This window comes from Aphidius gifuensis, linkage group LG5 (genome assembly GCF_014905175.1).
Source record: "Aphidius gifuensis isolate YNYX2018 linkage group LG5, ASM1490517v1, whole genome shotgun sequence".
Lineage (NCBI taxonomy): Eukaryota > Metazoa > Arthropoda > Insecta > Hymenoptera > Braconidae > Aphidius > Aphidius gifuensis.
The window spans coordinates 15,892,108-15,909,337 of record NC_057792.1 but is presented as its reverse complement, the minus strand read 5'-3'; the positions used below and the strand labels follow the sequence as shown (position 1 = coordinate 15,909,337).

The 17,230-nt window shown below is 22.2% G+C and overlaps 1 protein-coding gene across 7 annotated transcripts in view; it reads right to left on the bottom strand.

Annotated features, from left to right (window-relative positions):
• The window catches only part of LOC122857855 (transcription factor SPT20 homolog), a 46,744-nt gene that overhangs the window by 7,678 nt on the left and 21,836 nt on the right, over positions 1–17,230 (bottom strand). For 6 of the 7 annotated variants that reach the window (XM_044160293.1, XM_044160298.1, XM_044160291.1 and 3 more), the window contains 3 exons: positions 1,973–2,124; positions 1,697–1,885; positions 4–1,611 (listed from right to left, as the gene is read on the bottom strand). In XM_044160293.1, the coding sequence (XP_044016228.1) occupies positions 4–1,611; positions 1,697–1,885; positions 1,973–2,023 (1,848 nt within the window). In that variant the 5' untranslated portion in view covers positions 2,024–2,124. Of the gene's footprint in view, positions 1–3; positions 1,612–1,696; positions 1,886–1,972; positions 2,125–2,698; positions 2,800–17,230 lie in introns of those variants that run through there. The other variant, XM_044160294.1, reaches the window with a different exon arrangement.

Here is a 17,230-nt window from a genome sequence, read left to right as displayed (position 1 = left end):
TACCTCATTTATAACTGCAAGTTGCATATCATTATCAACCTGTTGATCTTGTTTATTATCTTGATAATTATCATTTGTATCTGTTATTTCAGTTTCAGCAATTCCATAAAGATAATGTTGTTCAATTTTTTGTGTATTATTATCAATATGTTCATCATCAATTGGTTCATCAGCTTGACTAACTGAACAACTAACATCAGCAGTATGTATACCAGAATCTTCTCTATCAGTATCATTTAATAATTCACCAGATGATATTGAGCCAGGATATCTTCTAACATAATCAAGCTCTTCAAGACTTTGTACTCTTTCAAATGTATCAGGACCACTTGATGCATCAGCATCAAGTGAATCTAAACTTCTATGAAATGCTGTACGTGATGCACGATATTCAGAATCTGGTGATGAACTTCTTTCACTTGGTGTTAAATTATCATTATTAATATTATTATTATTATTAAAATTTATCATTTGTTTATCAATTGATTTTTTTTCATTATCATTTGTAATATTATTAACACATATATTTGATGATACACCAGATGATGTTGATTCATCACTACTTGTTGTATATTTTTCAAGTGTTGATAAACATTTACGTATTGGTATAACTGGTTCCATTAATAATTCATCAATATTTTTATTATTTAATAGATTATTTTCACGTTCACATGTTTTTATTTCTAAATTTGTTAAACGTTCACGTATTGAATTCATATCACCAGATAATCTATTTATTTTATTTATATTTTCATCATCTTCATCTTCATCGTCTTCATCTTCACCTTCATCTTCACCATCATCTTCATCATTATTATATTTTTGTTTTTCAAGAAATGATAATCTTTCTTTTATACTTTTTGAATTTGTTAAATCATTTGTTGTTCTATTGCTACTGCTATTATTGCTATTTATAATTTTTGTTGGTTTTTCAAATATTTCACGACGTTTATGTATATCAATTTTAATTATTGATGTTTTATCATCGTTATTTGATGAATTTTTATCATCAAATATATTTATTTTACCATTTTTTTTACTATCAAGCTGTGTATTAATATTAATAATTGAGTGTCTTGGTAAATTTGGTGGTACTCTTGATACATAACCACGTATTGCATTTTCATATGTATATTCTTCTGGTTCAGGTGAACTTATTGTTGCTGTTGTACCGGAATCATATTCACGTTGTTCATTATCATTATTAAAATCATTAATTGTTTCTGTTTGTGTATCATCAATAATTGTTGTTGATAATGTATTATTATTATTTTCAATAATTGTATTATCAAATGAATTATTTTTATCAATTTCACTGTCTCTATCACTTAATACACTTTGTGTATCATCATGTGTATCACCACTTATTGAACTTTTTCCACTACTTGTACCAATACCAAGATCACTTAAATCATTTGAATCTTCTTCATGATACATTGCCAAACTTAATTTTCTTCCTCTACTACCACGTTCTTCCATCATTTCAGAAAATGTTTTACTTCGTCTTCTTTGTCTATCATGTTCTTCAAGTTCAAGTTTTTTAACTTCAACAACTCTTTCAATAATATGCTCTTGTCTCTTCCTTCTGCTACTTTTCCAATTGTCCAAATTCTAATTTTTAGAAAAAATCAATAATATAATTTATATTTTTTACAATATAAATTATAAAGAAAAAAAAAAATTAATTATATCTTACCGATTGCCATTCTTCAGCTTCTTCACGTACTTCTTGTTTAACTTTTTTAACTTCATCAACTTTTGATAATTGTTCATGTGCTGAACGATACAATGAACATGGTCCAACTTTAACAAATTGTAATGGATTTGTAGCTTGTTTTGGTGGTGTTGTTAGGGTTGTTTTTAATTTTGGTGGTTCATGGGTCATCTAAAATAATTAAAAACGAAATTTAATAATAATTATTATTAATTAAAATATGCAATTTATATTTAATTGATAATTAAATATATATACCATTCGTTCGTTACGCCGTTCAGTGGCTTGTGGTACTTGTGAGGATGGCATTTTTACAAACCTCCTCCTCTTTTGCAAATAATTATTCTCCTCCTTCTCTTCAATGTATCAAGATTCTTTGGATTGACGTGTCCATCCTACACTTTCAGCCTCTGTAAAATATTAACAGGAAGTTTTAATAATAAAGCTAAACTTGTTTAATTTATTAAAAAAAATTTAATTAAATAATATTTAAACTATAAAGAAAATTAATAAATATATATATTAAAAATTGTAACTGTATTAGATAGTATAGAAAATATAAAGGCGTAGAAATTTTTCATTTATTGCAACATGTCATCACATTTCTGATATATTTTTTTAAAATCATAACACGTGTTAATGTCTAGTTTATATTAAAATATAAAAAATATCAATTTTACAATAATTTAAATCAATGATTGACGATGATGAAATATCTTTAGTGTATAAATAAATATACAATTATTTAAAATTAATGTTGTTGTTTTCGTATTAATTTAAATCAACAACTACACAACTTTCAAATTATTTTATAAAAACATATATTACAAATTGAATGACATTTATTAATTATTAAAATTACAAAAATTATTATTTCTAAAAGTAATATTTTATATTTTTTCTAATCGAAAAAGATAGTAATTATTATTTTTGTATATATCGGGGTATATTGCAACGAATTTACAAAGTTATTTTACTCAATACTTTTTTTAAAAAATACACAAGATCTACGTGTTTCTTTCCTCTTGTATTTATTTTTTAAAAAATATAAATTTTCTCGCCAACACTTGTTATCGTCAAGAGCTGCAATGAGAAAGATTCTCACTATGTACCAAAGAATTTTCATCGTGCAAGTAATCCTTATCAAAAAGAAAAAATAAAATTATCTTTTATCTTGAAAATGTTTGAGAGTGAATAATATGTTATTTGATTAAGTTTTTAAAATTAAAAAAAAAATTATTTTTAAGATAGTACTTAAAGACAATTGAAGGTGAATAATAAAGAAAAATTATTATTATTTTTTTAAATAAAAATATAAATACAGAGGTTTTTCTGTACTTTATCACGCAAAGGCATAAATTTTTTAACGTCCTTATATATTAATTAAAGAACCTTGAAAATAATAATGATATTTTTTTAATTTTTTTCATATTTACATACTGGTACTTTTTTATTTTATTTATTTTCAATTAAAACAACATGAAAATTGTGTAAATAATATTTTAAAACTTGAGACGAATAAAAAATAATATTAAAAATAGCTTTTACATTTTAATTTATAGAAATCAATGGATAACTGTCAAAATTAATTCAACTCATGATGAAATAAAATAATCAAAATAAAAAAATATAATCCAGTAGCAATTTTTATTAATTTACTATTCAATTTTTTATAATTTTATGCTCAAAAAAAAAAATTATAATTTAAAAAGAAATTTATTTAAAACTATCAATTATTTCATATTCATTTTTTTATAATTTTTTTTTTTTGTATGTCTGCTCATTGTCTGATGAAATCGTTGGATAAATTCGTGACTAATGAAAATTAAAAATAATATTATTATTGTGGTTGTAGATTTATTTTTAAAAAAATATTTAAAATACAAAAAATAAAAGAATTTTTTTAATGACTTTATGAATAAGTTTTTGAAAAAAAAAATATTTAACATTAATTTACAGGTGAGTTAATTACTGTGATTAATTTTTTTATTTCGTGATAATATTACATTGATGCTGGCGTGAATTGTTCTGTCAGAACTTTTTGCTTCCGTTATTTATTTTATTATTTTGTAAATGAAATTTTTTTCAATAGTGGTTATTCTAAATATCAAAAAAAAATTATTTTTATTGTTGTAAATAATTGTTATATAAGCAATGAAAAACTGACAATATTTAAAGTAGGTATCTTAAATTATATTATGGTAAAATTTAAAGCTCAGTGTGTCAATGATTTGAATAATATAAAAATAATATTAATTGAAGCGTGAAAATAGTAAAATTATTATTTTCTGGTCTCGCGATTTCTAGGTCTCTTCCAAGACAATTTAACGCCTCTTTTGCTCTTGCCAATAAATACACAATTCAAATATAATATAATACAATATAACAAGCAGTTGAGAGATTTTATTTATGTATTATTTTATAATACAGGTTATGCGTATTACTGCATCCATGACGAAAAAATATATATACACTATATAAAAAAGACAAGAAAAAAACGAGTATATATTCATCATGATTGAAATAATTTTCAGTATCTCAATTGGTCAATATATTTCGATTTGCTTGGTCGATTTGATTATCGATAAAACAGATACATCTATTTTTCATATTCACAATTGTTGACTATCAATGTCAAGCCATTAAAAAAATAATAAAAATAGAAAATAACGAATAAAAAAAATGAATTTATGTTAATAAATAGGCCAGTGATAAAAAAAAAAATTATTAGCTCCAATCATCAGTGACTTAAAAATATAATCAATATTTATTTCTAAAAAATTTTACATTTATTTATTAAAAAAATCCATAAAATATATTTTCAATAACTTGGCTATTTTTTTGAGATTATTTTCCTTTTTTTTTTTACTGTCTGACCATAATGTCATAATTCTACTTGATCTGGTTGTCACGGTCAGATCGCATCAACTGTAAATAATTTTTAAAAAATGATCAGGATCTATTAGAGCGACATATTTTGTTGATTTAACAAGCGAAATATAATACCTGTGAATAAAAATAAATGATAAAAAAAATATCATATGGATATGAAGATTAAGAGGTGTGTGTTTGATTCGCAAAAAGATATAAAGATATATTTTTTATTTTTGATTTGATTGGTTGTTAACATACCTGTCGAATGAGACAAACTAACGACTTGGTGTAAATCATAGCTGATATAGACAAGCCAATTGGCACCCTTATTAAAATAAAATAAAAAAAAATTTTATAACAAATATTTATCATCCATGTATTTTGAATTTTATTTGTAATTTTTTTTTTTCATTTTTTTATTAACGCATCGTATTAAACTGACGCACACAAATAAGCCTATTAAACACCAATGTCTTGTTGTTATTCAACACATGTGAGTTTGGTTGATTACAGCCCTTCACAACCGGCCCATCCTTCTACGTATATAATTCCTGTTCAGGACGTAATCGATTCCCACTAAATCTCTGTTCTCGAGGCTGTCTTGTTATTTCTTCAAGATAAAAAAAATTAAATTAAATAATAAAAAAAAAAATAAAAAATTCATTATTATTTTTATTATTTATTTTTTTTTTGTTTTAAATTTTACACGTGAATAAATTTCTTTATTCGTGATACATGATTATTGGAAAATAAAAGAAAAAAATTACGATGATCTGTGTGTGTTTGTCTGTCGATAGGGTCAAGGTATTTTAGTTTATAAAAAAAAATTTTTTGTAATACAAGTAAATTGATGAAATTACATTTACATTTTTTCTGGAAAAATATTATCATATTTTATTGAAATATTTTTGTTAATAATAATTATATAGGTGAGGATAAAAAAATATAAATTTTTATTTGACATTTTTATGAATTAATATGATAATAATTTTTTTTAATTAAGTTAGTTTGTCAAATTGATTTATTATCTAGAATTTTATTGTTATGTAAATATATATTCAACAGGTTTTGAAAATTTATTTTAAATTTAATTTGTCCTTGTGATTATTTAATTTAATTTCTACGATAGAGTGTAATCAATATATTTTGTATACATCATTTCGATTCAGCTAATTGTTACAATTAAAAAAATTTTTATTTAATTTATTTATTCCAGTTTTAAAGATAAAAATAAATAAACTGTCAGTTTATTACCAAGAAAATTGTTGATCTAAGAAGAAGCCTTGATAACAGTAAATCGATGGCCTCAGACTTGAGACATGATAAAAGTAGTCGCTTTAACGGTTTAGAACGATTTATCGCGTGTTTGCGTATATTTGTTTTTCTGTCATATTTTACACACAGTCATTCGAGTCACATCAAAGTCAACTTGCTAAAAAAAAAAAATAAACTTTTTTATTTTTTATAAATAATATATATTATCAATTTTTATATATTATTATTTTTTTTTATATTTAATTTTGAGTTTTCATCAAATACGTGTAATATTAATTTTTTTTTAATTTTATTTTTTTGTATTATTTGGACATCAAAATTATATTGGCAATAAAAAAATTTAAAAAAAAAGATTCATAAATGGACTGCCGGAATTTTAGCCAATGAATTTTTTTTATTTATTTTTATTATTGCTGTGTTATTGCCGGGGGAATATAAAATTCTCGGTTAATCATTTCAGCACAACGTAATATTTTTTAAAAAATTTTATTTTATTTTTTGATGATAATGCAACGAGTTGAAATATCCAATATGCCTGATTATTGAAACGTGCAATAATAATATTATTATTTTTTTTTGAGTTCTTTATTATTGAGTACTTTATACTCTTGAAATATATACTATAAATTATTATGTTTAATGCCCAAAAAATTTCAGCACGATGATCTCGCAAATAAAAAAAAAAAAATATTATTATGTAAAAAAAAATAAAAAAAATTTCGATCTTATCTTTTCTTCATCTTGTGCGCCCGTAAAAAATCAGATATTTTCTTGATTTTTTTATTTCTTATATATTTTATTATTAAAATTTGTATGTTTAATTTATATTTATTTTTGAATTGTATTATTTATCTACCACAACACCGCAATGAGTACCGATGGCATTACGGGATTTGTTTAACCGCAAATTTATAATGAAAATAATCAAATTACCGTGAATGAAAAAAAAAAAAAATAATAATTAATATTATTAAAATATATACAAATTAAAAAATAAAAATTATTTTGAAATATTTTATAATTTTTTTTTTTTCCTCTAAATAGATAATGTATATAAAATATTTCAACTTTTAATTTACTAAATAATTGTAATTTAAAAAAATATATTTTTTATAAAAAAAAAAAAAAAAAGAATTTTATGCTTATGATAAATAAAGACATGCCTTAAAATTTTTAAATACAAATCAGTAGCATAAAGTGTATAAATTATATTGCACAAAAGCTCGTAGTAAAATAATTTCGAAAAAATTAAAACATTTATATATTTTTCCAGGCGAATATAGTTGCATTTTTAAAATTTTTTTTTAAGTGAGCATATATATTTTTTATATGTCTACCTATGTATGTAGATTGCGTATGCATAATACAGTGTAAGTGAGAATAATAAAAATGTAAATATAAAAATAATAAAAGAAAAAAATAATTTTTAAAAAGAGCGAATAAGAAAAAATGAAAATAGCGAGACAAAAATGAAAAGAAAAAAGAAAAAAAAATGACAACAGATATAAAAGGATTAAAAAAGGATGTATATGTGCATTGAGGACCAAGAGGTGTATTTCGTTTTGCATCTTAGAGGGACAGAGAGAGAGTGTACATATACATAAAAGAGGAACGAGAAAAAAATAAAAAAAATAAAAAGTTGTACGAGAAGATGCGGTGGCTAGGTCACGGTCGGGGCGATGCCCTCTTCCCTCAGTTGGAAAAAATAATAAAAAAAAAAAAAAATTAAATATATATATATACTCATCCTCGTGATCGTCGTCCATGTCGTTTCATCTCTCTTTTATATATAAGCCTCACCAACAACCAACAACTTCATGACTATATTTTTTATTTTCCCTTTTACTATGCACTATACTCTCTCGCGGTTTTTTTTTATTTAAATTATTATTTTATTTATTTAATTTTAATATTCTCATGTTGTAGTGAGTAAAATTATCCTTTAAAAGTAATTTCAATGTCAATATTTAAAATTAATAATTATCATTGTGATAAATAATTATAAGATTTTTGTTTTTTAGATGAAACAAAAAAAAAAAGATCTATGCTTTATATTTAAAAAATTATTTACATGTCTATTATATTTATTTATAAAAAAAATATTTTATTATAGATTATTGTATTTATGATAATATTTAATTTGTCATATTGTTTATTTATTTATATTTTTTATTGATATCTTTATAATAATAATAATTATGATTTTAAATGCAACGGGAAAACGACGATAATTTGCAAGATCGTAAACCACAGGATACATGAGCTAAAGGTAAATTTTTCGTTGGATCGTTAGACGATATAACAAATGTGATCGTAAATGATATTACATACACTCTAATATAATAATAAAAATAAAAAAATAAATATGACATCAATGTCCGTAAGTTTGTTTCACAATTTGTTGATTTATAACTTTTCATTGTCAATCTTTATCATCAACTTGAATATTTTTTATTTCATATATTTATCATTTTTATTATTTGCAATTTATCAGTTAAAGTCTTAAATAATTTTATTTATTTCCTTCATCTATACATTTTTAAAATAAATATATATTTTTATATAGAGAGATCAAGATTATTCAAAGACATCTTGTAAACCACAATTTCGACGTAATCTTGATCATGAAGATTGACACATTGACTATTTAATTGCCTCATAAATAAAAAAAAAACAATATATATTTAATTTGTCATATTTAAACTTCAATAAATTAAATAAATAAATATTTCAACTGATTAGTAATATCAGTGATTCATACTTAGTCACAAAGTTACGATAAAAATTATTAAAAAAATCAATAATCAAATGACTCAGCTTCAAAGCCACCTGGACAATTTAAAAAACCTTAATTATTAAATTCATGTAAAAAAAAAAACAGCTATTAATTTATATTTATAAAATAATTTAATATCATTCACGACGTGTTAACTAATAGCCTTGATTAAATTGTCTAAAAAAGGTGCTTAACTTAAAAATAAAATATTAATATAAATTCATAGATAAATCTTTGTTTGCAATATTCAAATGGTATATACATGATTTTACGTGTGATTATAAAATATAAATACACATTGATATTGGCTTCAAGTAAGCATAATTTACTTCTATATATTCTAGCAACATGATACACTATTTAAAAAAAATAATAAAATATTAAACAAGATTATAATATAAAAATAAACATTGATCATGTTTAGTGTTTTTAATAAAAACATATATGGATGTCATGAATTGCGTATATTGAAAATTACTAGTTAAAGATGTATATATTTTTTAATTTTTTTTCATCATTATTAATAATTATTAAGATGATAAATATATATATAAATTTAATACAATGTTACATTATAATTTCTTGTGGTAGTATTGAAAATTAACACAAAAATATGCGACACAAATTTTCATAATTTATGATATTGTTTATTTCTTATTTCTTATCTTTTTTTTATATATAAATAATTATATTAAATAATTTTTAATTTAATTATCATGTTATGTTAATAATTTGTATTTAATTTTTTGCTAGTTTTGGTGACATTAAATTGAATATAATAAATTAGAAAGGTTATATTATATCAGTCTAGACGAATATAATTATTTATTTTAATTCAAGTTGTTGTTGTTTATTTATTTTTAATTTATATATGCAATTGCAAAATGAAAAAGAGAAATGTTTTATAACTCGCGTGAATCACATATATTTAATTTTCCATCCATTACTCATCATTATCAGATTTGATCATTTGCAAGGTCGTCACAATTTATATATGGTCATAATTAATGAGATCAATTTAATGATTTTCATTTATACATTGTATATTAATATATATGTATATAAAATAACGATTTCTTATAGGATCAGTTACGATGAGAGAGATTTTATAAAATATGTATATCTAGTTTTGCTATTTAACTTTCCAATTTATTATAACCAACTTTTAAAGGGCTTATCAAGATTTTTATTTTAATTTTTAAATTATTATATTATACATATATTAACTAAAATTATAATTTAAATAAAAATTTTTCATGTTAAAAATATTTAAAAACACATGATAAATAAATTTTTTATTTATTTTAAATATTTTCTGCAATTAATTTTCAATTTTTTATGTTTAATTAAAGAAAATAAAAATAATCAGTATGTATATTAACATCTTCCTAATTAACCCCAATATTATTTAACAATCAAAAATTAATTTTTTTTTTTTATCTCATTTATTTTTCAATTCGAGAACTTTGATCTTTGATGTGCAGCATTATTAGCATGCACACATATAAATTCCCACAAAATAAAAAAAATAAAAAATTCATATAAAAACAAGACAGAGTATTATACTGTCAATCTTTAATAAATGTACAGTAATACAAAAGCCGATTAACCCAGATTTCATACACTGAATTTAAAAAAAATAAATATATAAATATCATAAAAAAGGGTTGCTATATTTACATAAATATATTTAATCTTTATTTAATAATCCAACTTATATATATTCCGTTAATGCAATATTGATAAAGAAAAATATGCGTCGATTGCCAATATATAAATCAGTTTACATTTTTTTTTTTTTTAAATAAAAATTATCATTTAATATTTGCAAATGCATCCAAGTATTTTTTACTCATGCAAGATGTTCATATATTCATATGGATCCATTCCCATCAAGCCATACAAAATGAGTGCTCATATAATAATCCTGACTTCATATATACCCATTAATCGATACTGCATCATCACAGATTTCGCTGCATTTATTATCTATTTTTTTTCAATTAAAATAGAGAGTAAAAAATATTCAAAATAACTACATCATCACTTTGTAATTGTGGTTTAATCATGCTAATGTTTTAATGATTGTTCCATGTGAACATATTGCCCCTGAATTTTCTAAACTTTTTTTTAATAATAAAGAAAGCTCTTAATGTTGATAGCTAATATTATAAATTTTCTATTTAAAAATCAACCATTGAAAATAATTTATAATTAATTATAAAAATGTATATTTATTTTGGTATATTTGATGTCTTTAATGATGTTTTTTTTTCTCCACAGTCATGTGGTATTTTAATTTAAAATTAATTAACAATTTTATGTAAATTAAAAAAATATAATTAAAAAAAAATTATCTTCCATCGAGGATGAATTAAATAAAATATTTTAAAATGATAAAAATGTTTTAGTATTTTTTGTTGGAGATAAAAATATATTTTTCAGTGAACATCTTGATGATGGCTATACCGTCTCAAGCTCAATTTCAATGGAGATCAAAAAAATAAAAAAATATATTTATGGAATTTTTGACGCGTGTGCATTTACCACATGGCGTAACGTTTTTTTAAAATTATATTTTAAAAGTGTATTATTCAGTGATGTATTTTAACATGAAAAATGTTTAACAAGATAATATTTAAAATATATTTTTGTGTGTGTGATGCTTCGTGGTGGTCAACACGTATTAAATTCATCGACATAAAATACATATATATATACTGTCATGATCAATTATTTATTCCCGAGTTGGCAGAATAACCCCTCAAGGAATAAATAATAAAACGATGCTTGAAATAAAATGTAAAAAAAAATTCACTGTACATTAACCAGTCAATATATATTTTTCCTGATGTTATAAACCCTAATGTTTTAGCATTGTTTATTATTTTAACGATAATAACACGTGACGTTTGATTTAACATCAATGATTATACCGACGAAATTGTTTATATAAATTTAAAAACCATTTACTTTTTTGTTTATTATTTTGCCAAGATCTTGAGACAAAGAGACCTTGAATTGCACTACAGTCAACATGTGGCACAATTTTTTTTTGACATTGCTATAGGTTTCACGTCATTGACTAGATAATGAAATCATTACCAAGAATATTATTCAAAATTGTGTACATTACCTTGACAATAATAAACAAAAGAATAAAAATATTACAAAAAAAAAAATATTCAATTATTTACAACAGCTTTTGTGTTATTTTTTTTTTAAAAAAAACAAGAAAATGAATCAGATGTTGATAAAAAAAGTTTCAATAATTTTTTTACACTATTTATATTTTTTTTTTTAATTCAATTTTATAACGTCATCAATTTTATTAATTAACACACTACTGATTGTCGTATGAAAAAAAAAATTATCATAAAAATGAATCAATTGATAATAGAATTAATTTTAATAAAATAATTTTCTTGGTAATTTAATTTTTAAATACACTCATTGACATGCATGTTAATATATTGTTTTGAATATATAACAATAATGACTAGACAAATACGAAAAAAAAAAATATATAAATATATTAATAAACAAGCCTTTTTCTTGTCTAACAAATTATTCATAAAATGACCTGGCATTTTGCCTATCGTGAATTTCCTTTCATTCATACTTAATATTATGTAAAAAAAAAAAAAAAAAAACACTGTGTTATATTAAACACTAATAATAACAATAAACAATATACATTAAACTAAAGATATATATTATTGCCTGCGTTGAAAATAGACTCAATTTTATATGTATTATAATTTTCTTCTTGAGTATGTATATTTTATTCATTCGATAAAATCATTTGTCTTTTTAATGCCAAAGGGGTCATGTACCTTTCTTTTTTTTTTTCGTTCTTATAATAGTACAATAAGGGATATAAAAACATTTTATTTTCATCAATATTATTTCCTGTCTATCATTTTGATACAAAGCACAACTAGACCGTGAATTTTATTAAAATATGTATTTATTATTAAAATAAACCACGAGAACAAAATAGACAGGTGATTGTAATAAAAACATTAACCACAAATAGGTGAATTGTATTAAATTCTTTAAGAAATATATATGTTTATTTTATAAAAATAAAAAGAAAAAAAAATTAAGTTATGTGTGTCAATGTAATTGTAAAAATAATTTATTGATATATTAATTGATGAATTATGTCAATGATTATTTATTATTGTTTAATCAGCAATTGTTTATGACAATTGATAAATTTTTTTTTATTCAATTGACGGGTGATTTAATAATTTATAAATATAATTCACTTGTCTCTCACTGTGATACTTGTTGAGCTTTTTTTTTTTAATTTAATTTTCATAATTTTATCTTGCAAATTGTTGTTGAATTAATTTATTGTTATTTATATTAAATATATGGTTTTTTTTTTTATTGTCGCCTACGTTTGCTAATCGATATTCTTTGTACAAACTCAACTTTCAAATTGAATATTATTTATTTATACAGACTTGGTAGATGTTGCAATGAATTTAATTAACTGTAGCTGCTGTCTTGAATTAAGAGATCATTTTTAAAAGAGAAAATTAAAAGATTATAATTTTTTTTTTTTTTTCTTTTATTTTTGAACGGTACTCACATAGGAATTAAAAATATTTTAGAATATTCATCACAGGATGTGACTGAATAAAAGAGATAAGAAAAAAAAAAATTTTAATTTAAAAATTAAATGTGAAAGCTGCGTATTTATCAATAGAAAGCATTATGTATTTTTTTTTCTGTTTCATTTTATATTTTAATTATAACACTATGATTTAATATTAGTGTTTTTATTTGTTTTTTAAAATTATCAAATTTTCTTCGATAAGAAATATCGAAAAGTTTTGCTGAAAATGATTAATTTAATTTTTCATTTCTACAATTATTTAATTGTATACAAGAAACATCCGAGTAAAATTATATATATATTTTTATTCTACATTTGAATTAATTTTTTTATTTCACTACGTAGAATAAAAGCACATAAAAAGTACATATTTTTGATCAAGAGTTCAATAGGATAAGTTGATTATTAAAGAAGTTGTGTTAACTTAATATCAAGCTAGCACAACATTGTTACAAAAAAAAATTATTTAAATAAAAAATAATTGGAATAAAAAATTAATTTAAACCTATAATAAAAACACATAAAAAGCACATAATTTTGATCGAGAGTTCATAAGAATAAGTTGATTATTAAAGAAGTTGTGTTAACTTAATATTGAGGTGGCAAAACATTATGTAAAACACTATATTAGTTTGTGCTAACTTTTTAAAAGTATTATCAATTTCAATATAATTAAAAATAAAAACAACTATATTTAAAATTAATAATTAATTAAAAACATATATATATAATTTAAATAAAAAAATAATTTAATTTTAGAGATAAATTATTTATAAACTCAAGGACAACTGGTCAAGAAAATTATTATATAAATAATAAAAAGTATCATATAGTAATGTAGCAAATAATTTCAATATCAGTAGTAATTTATCTCGATCACACACACACACATTAATGAAGTGTCAAATGTTTGCCTCAAGCCTCAAAGATTTTGTACACACACACACGCATTTTATGATACAATCACCTCCAACAGGTGCGGCTCTGATTAATATTATACATTTTTATTTAAAAATATATATTTCTATATATTAAATATATTCAATATTCCTTTCTTATTTTATTTTATATTAAAAATAATTTTAAATAATATGAACAATAGCTATATATATTTATCATCAGTGTGTAAATTGAAGGTAAAAAAAAATTGAATGAGAAAAAAATAATAATAGAAAAAGTAAGTAGCCTGAATTTATTACAATCACTTGGGCGTATTCATGTTTTACTGACACGCCAAGTTGAATAAACACAAGGTAACATACGAAAGTAACTATCAACAACAACTCTTGTATGAAATATATTTTAATTTTTAATTTTTTTTCTATTTAATATATCTAGGTATATTTATTATACTATCATCGACATGCTTTGTTATTTTTTTTACTTAGTTAAATTAATGTTTAAATTGTTTTTTAAACCGGAAGTTTTGTTGACAAATCATCACGTCAAATAACACTAGTCGCACTTGTTGAATATAAATATATCAAACTACACAAGATATTTTTTTTATATAAATTAAATTATTTATTATTTTTATCATGAAAATATATATTATTGTTATACTGCTAATAGTGCAAAAAAATATATATTTAATAATTTTTTTTTTCCTCATTTCCGGTATTTTTTTTTGAACATGATAATTTTTATTTTTTGCTCTTACACAAAATTGAAGACGTAATCTTAGTGAGTGTATGTATACTTTGTTCTATTCTTAGGATAAATAATTCACGGTGTCTTTTGTGTCTTGAAAGAATTTTTTTTTTTTTTTTCTTTTTTTTTACGCCTCATCATTGTTGAGAGACGACACAAGATGACAAGATGAGAACAAAATACAGAGGTTGTGGCCTAAGAAAATAATAAAACAAATTTAAAGAGAAAAAAAAAAAAAATCATCAAGTTACACGCAAGATATTACGCAATTTTGAATATTCATTTCTCGGATAAAATAGCAATGATAATAATAAATAAATAATTAAATTATGTCTAGGTTTAAGTTGTGATAAAAAAGACAATTTAATTTTATTTGTGATTTGGTTTATCTATGTTGCAAGAATAAATATAAAAGAAACAATATCATTTGTTTTCATAAATCTAAACTCACATGATTATTGACCAATACAATTATTAATCTTCTCATTGTTTTAAATATTCACAGTGTATTGCAAAATTTATCATACAAGAAACTAGATATACATAAAAAAAGCGCATTAAAAATAAAAAATAAAATCACATGCAGATAAATATTTTCAGCTTTAAAACTAGGCTAAGTAATTTTATTTTATATTTTTTTTAAACAACTATTATTCTTACTTAATAATTCATTTCTTTTTTTACCTCAAATCACCTTGAATTTGATGCAATGTTTATCAACAAGTGCAAAAAACACATCACCAGTTTAAAAAAAAAATATATATCTATTGTTGATAGTAAAAAATCCTTGACACTAACCTGAAACATAAAATAAACATAAAAATTAAAAACAACGTTATATTATACTCATTAATAATAAAAATAAATAATATTTGTTTAAACATAAATTTTCATCAAGTCAATAAAGTAAGATTAACAATAAATATTGCTATTATGATTTTTAAAAATAATAGAAATAAAAAAAATAAAAAAAACATAACATGGTCAATTGTTGTTGATTTATTTCATTTGTTAAATGATCGTAAAAATATAAATACAATCATGTCAATAAATAAATACTGGATGGACATTAACAGACTCTTAATTATGCAATTTTTTTTTCATGTTAAAAAGAACATTTGAATTATGAAAAAAATTAAATTGAATAATTAAAATGAAAACAATTGTATATTCAATTTTTAAAAAAGCTTTTAATGTGTGTTATCCAACCAACACTTTATACGCATTTATTTTTTATTTTTAACTTTTTGTATTGTTTAACAAAAGGTGAATTGTCTTGTGTATGTTGTGGTTTTTATATTTGTGTATTATTATCTGTGAATTAAAAAAATTTTTTAAAATATTTTAATATGGTTCGTTGACCGCTTGTGTGTGTATTTTACAAGATGGTTTATCTCATGTGAGCTTCATCTCATCTCTCAGCATTTTTGTCTGGTTTTTTTAATGACAAAAAAAAAATAAAAAAAAAAAACAGAAACACCTTATACCTGTTAATGTCGTAATGACGAGATTCCTGATTTTTATATTTTTCAACTACTGGTAATTTTTTATTGAAAAATTTTTCTTGTTAATGATGATGATGGTGACACAGAGTAATGATTTTGAATATTTTTTTTATTTATTTATAAATATTTGTAGGGCTTGAGATTATTATTTTAATATAGCTTGTGTTTAGCTGTTTGAACATGAATTTTAAATTCCAATATAATGTCGTTTGTTGAAAGATACTCTACAAGGTACAAGTTTATCCAATTTAGATATGCATTTTTTTTTTTTTTAAATATTAATACATGTTACGTAAAAAAATAAAGCTTGAAGAATGATCGTGTGAAGTTGCTTACGAGTCGTATCGAAAAAATACATTAAACTTTTCCGAGGAAAAAAATTTCACCTGTGTTTTTTTGTAGAAAATGTAATTACCATTTTCACCGCTAGGATTCGCAGGTTTTTCACAAGAAATAATTGTCAACTGATTGTATAGATAGTCATGTGAAAGATCATTTCGTTACACTAGTACTCTTTGTACTCTTGTGTCCCTGATCTGCGTTGGATCGATAGCATCGATAGTGTTACCAGTGCGCTGTTTTAAAGACATCACACCATCCTTGACTACAAGGTACAGTACTAATTCGGCTAATTCGAATGGTACCTTGATGCTGGTTCGGTTGATCCGATAGCTGGTAGTCAAATGTACGTGAATACGTACGGGATGGGGCAACACGATCCAACGTGGACTTGTAAATATTAATCAAAAAATAAATACTTCTAGTCTTCTACTCAACTAGCAATGATCATGGATCCCATCAATGCT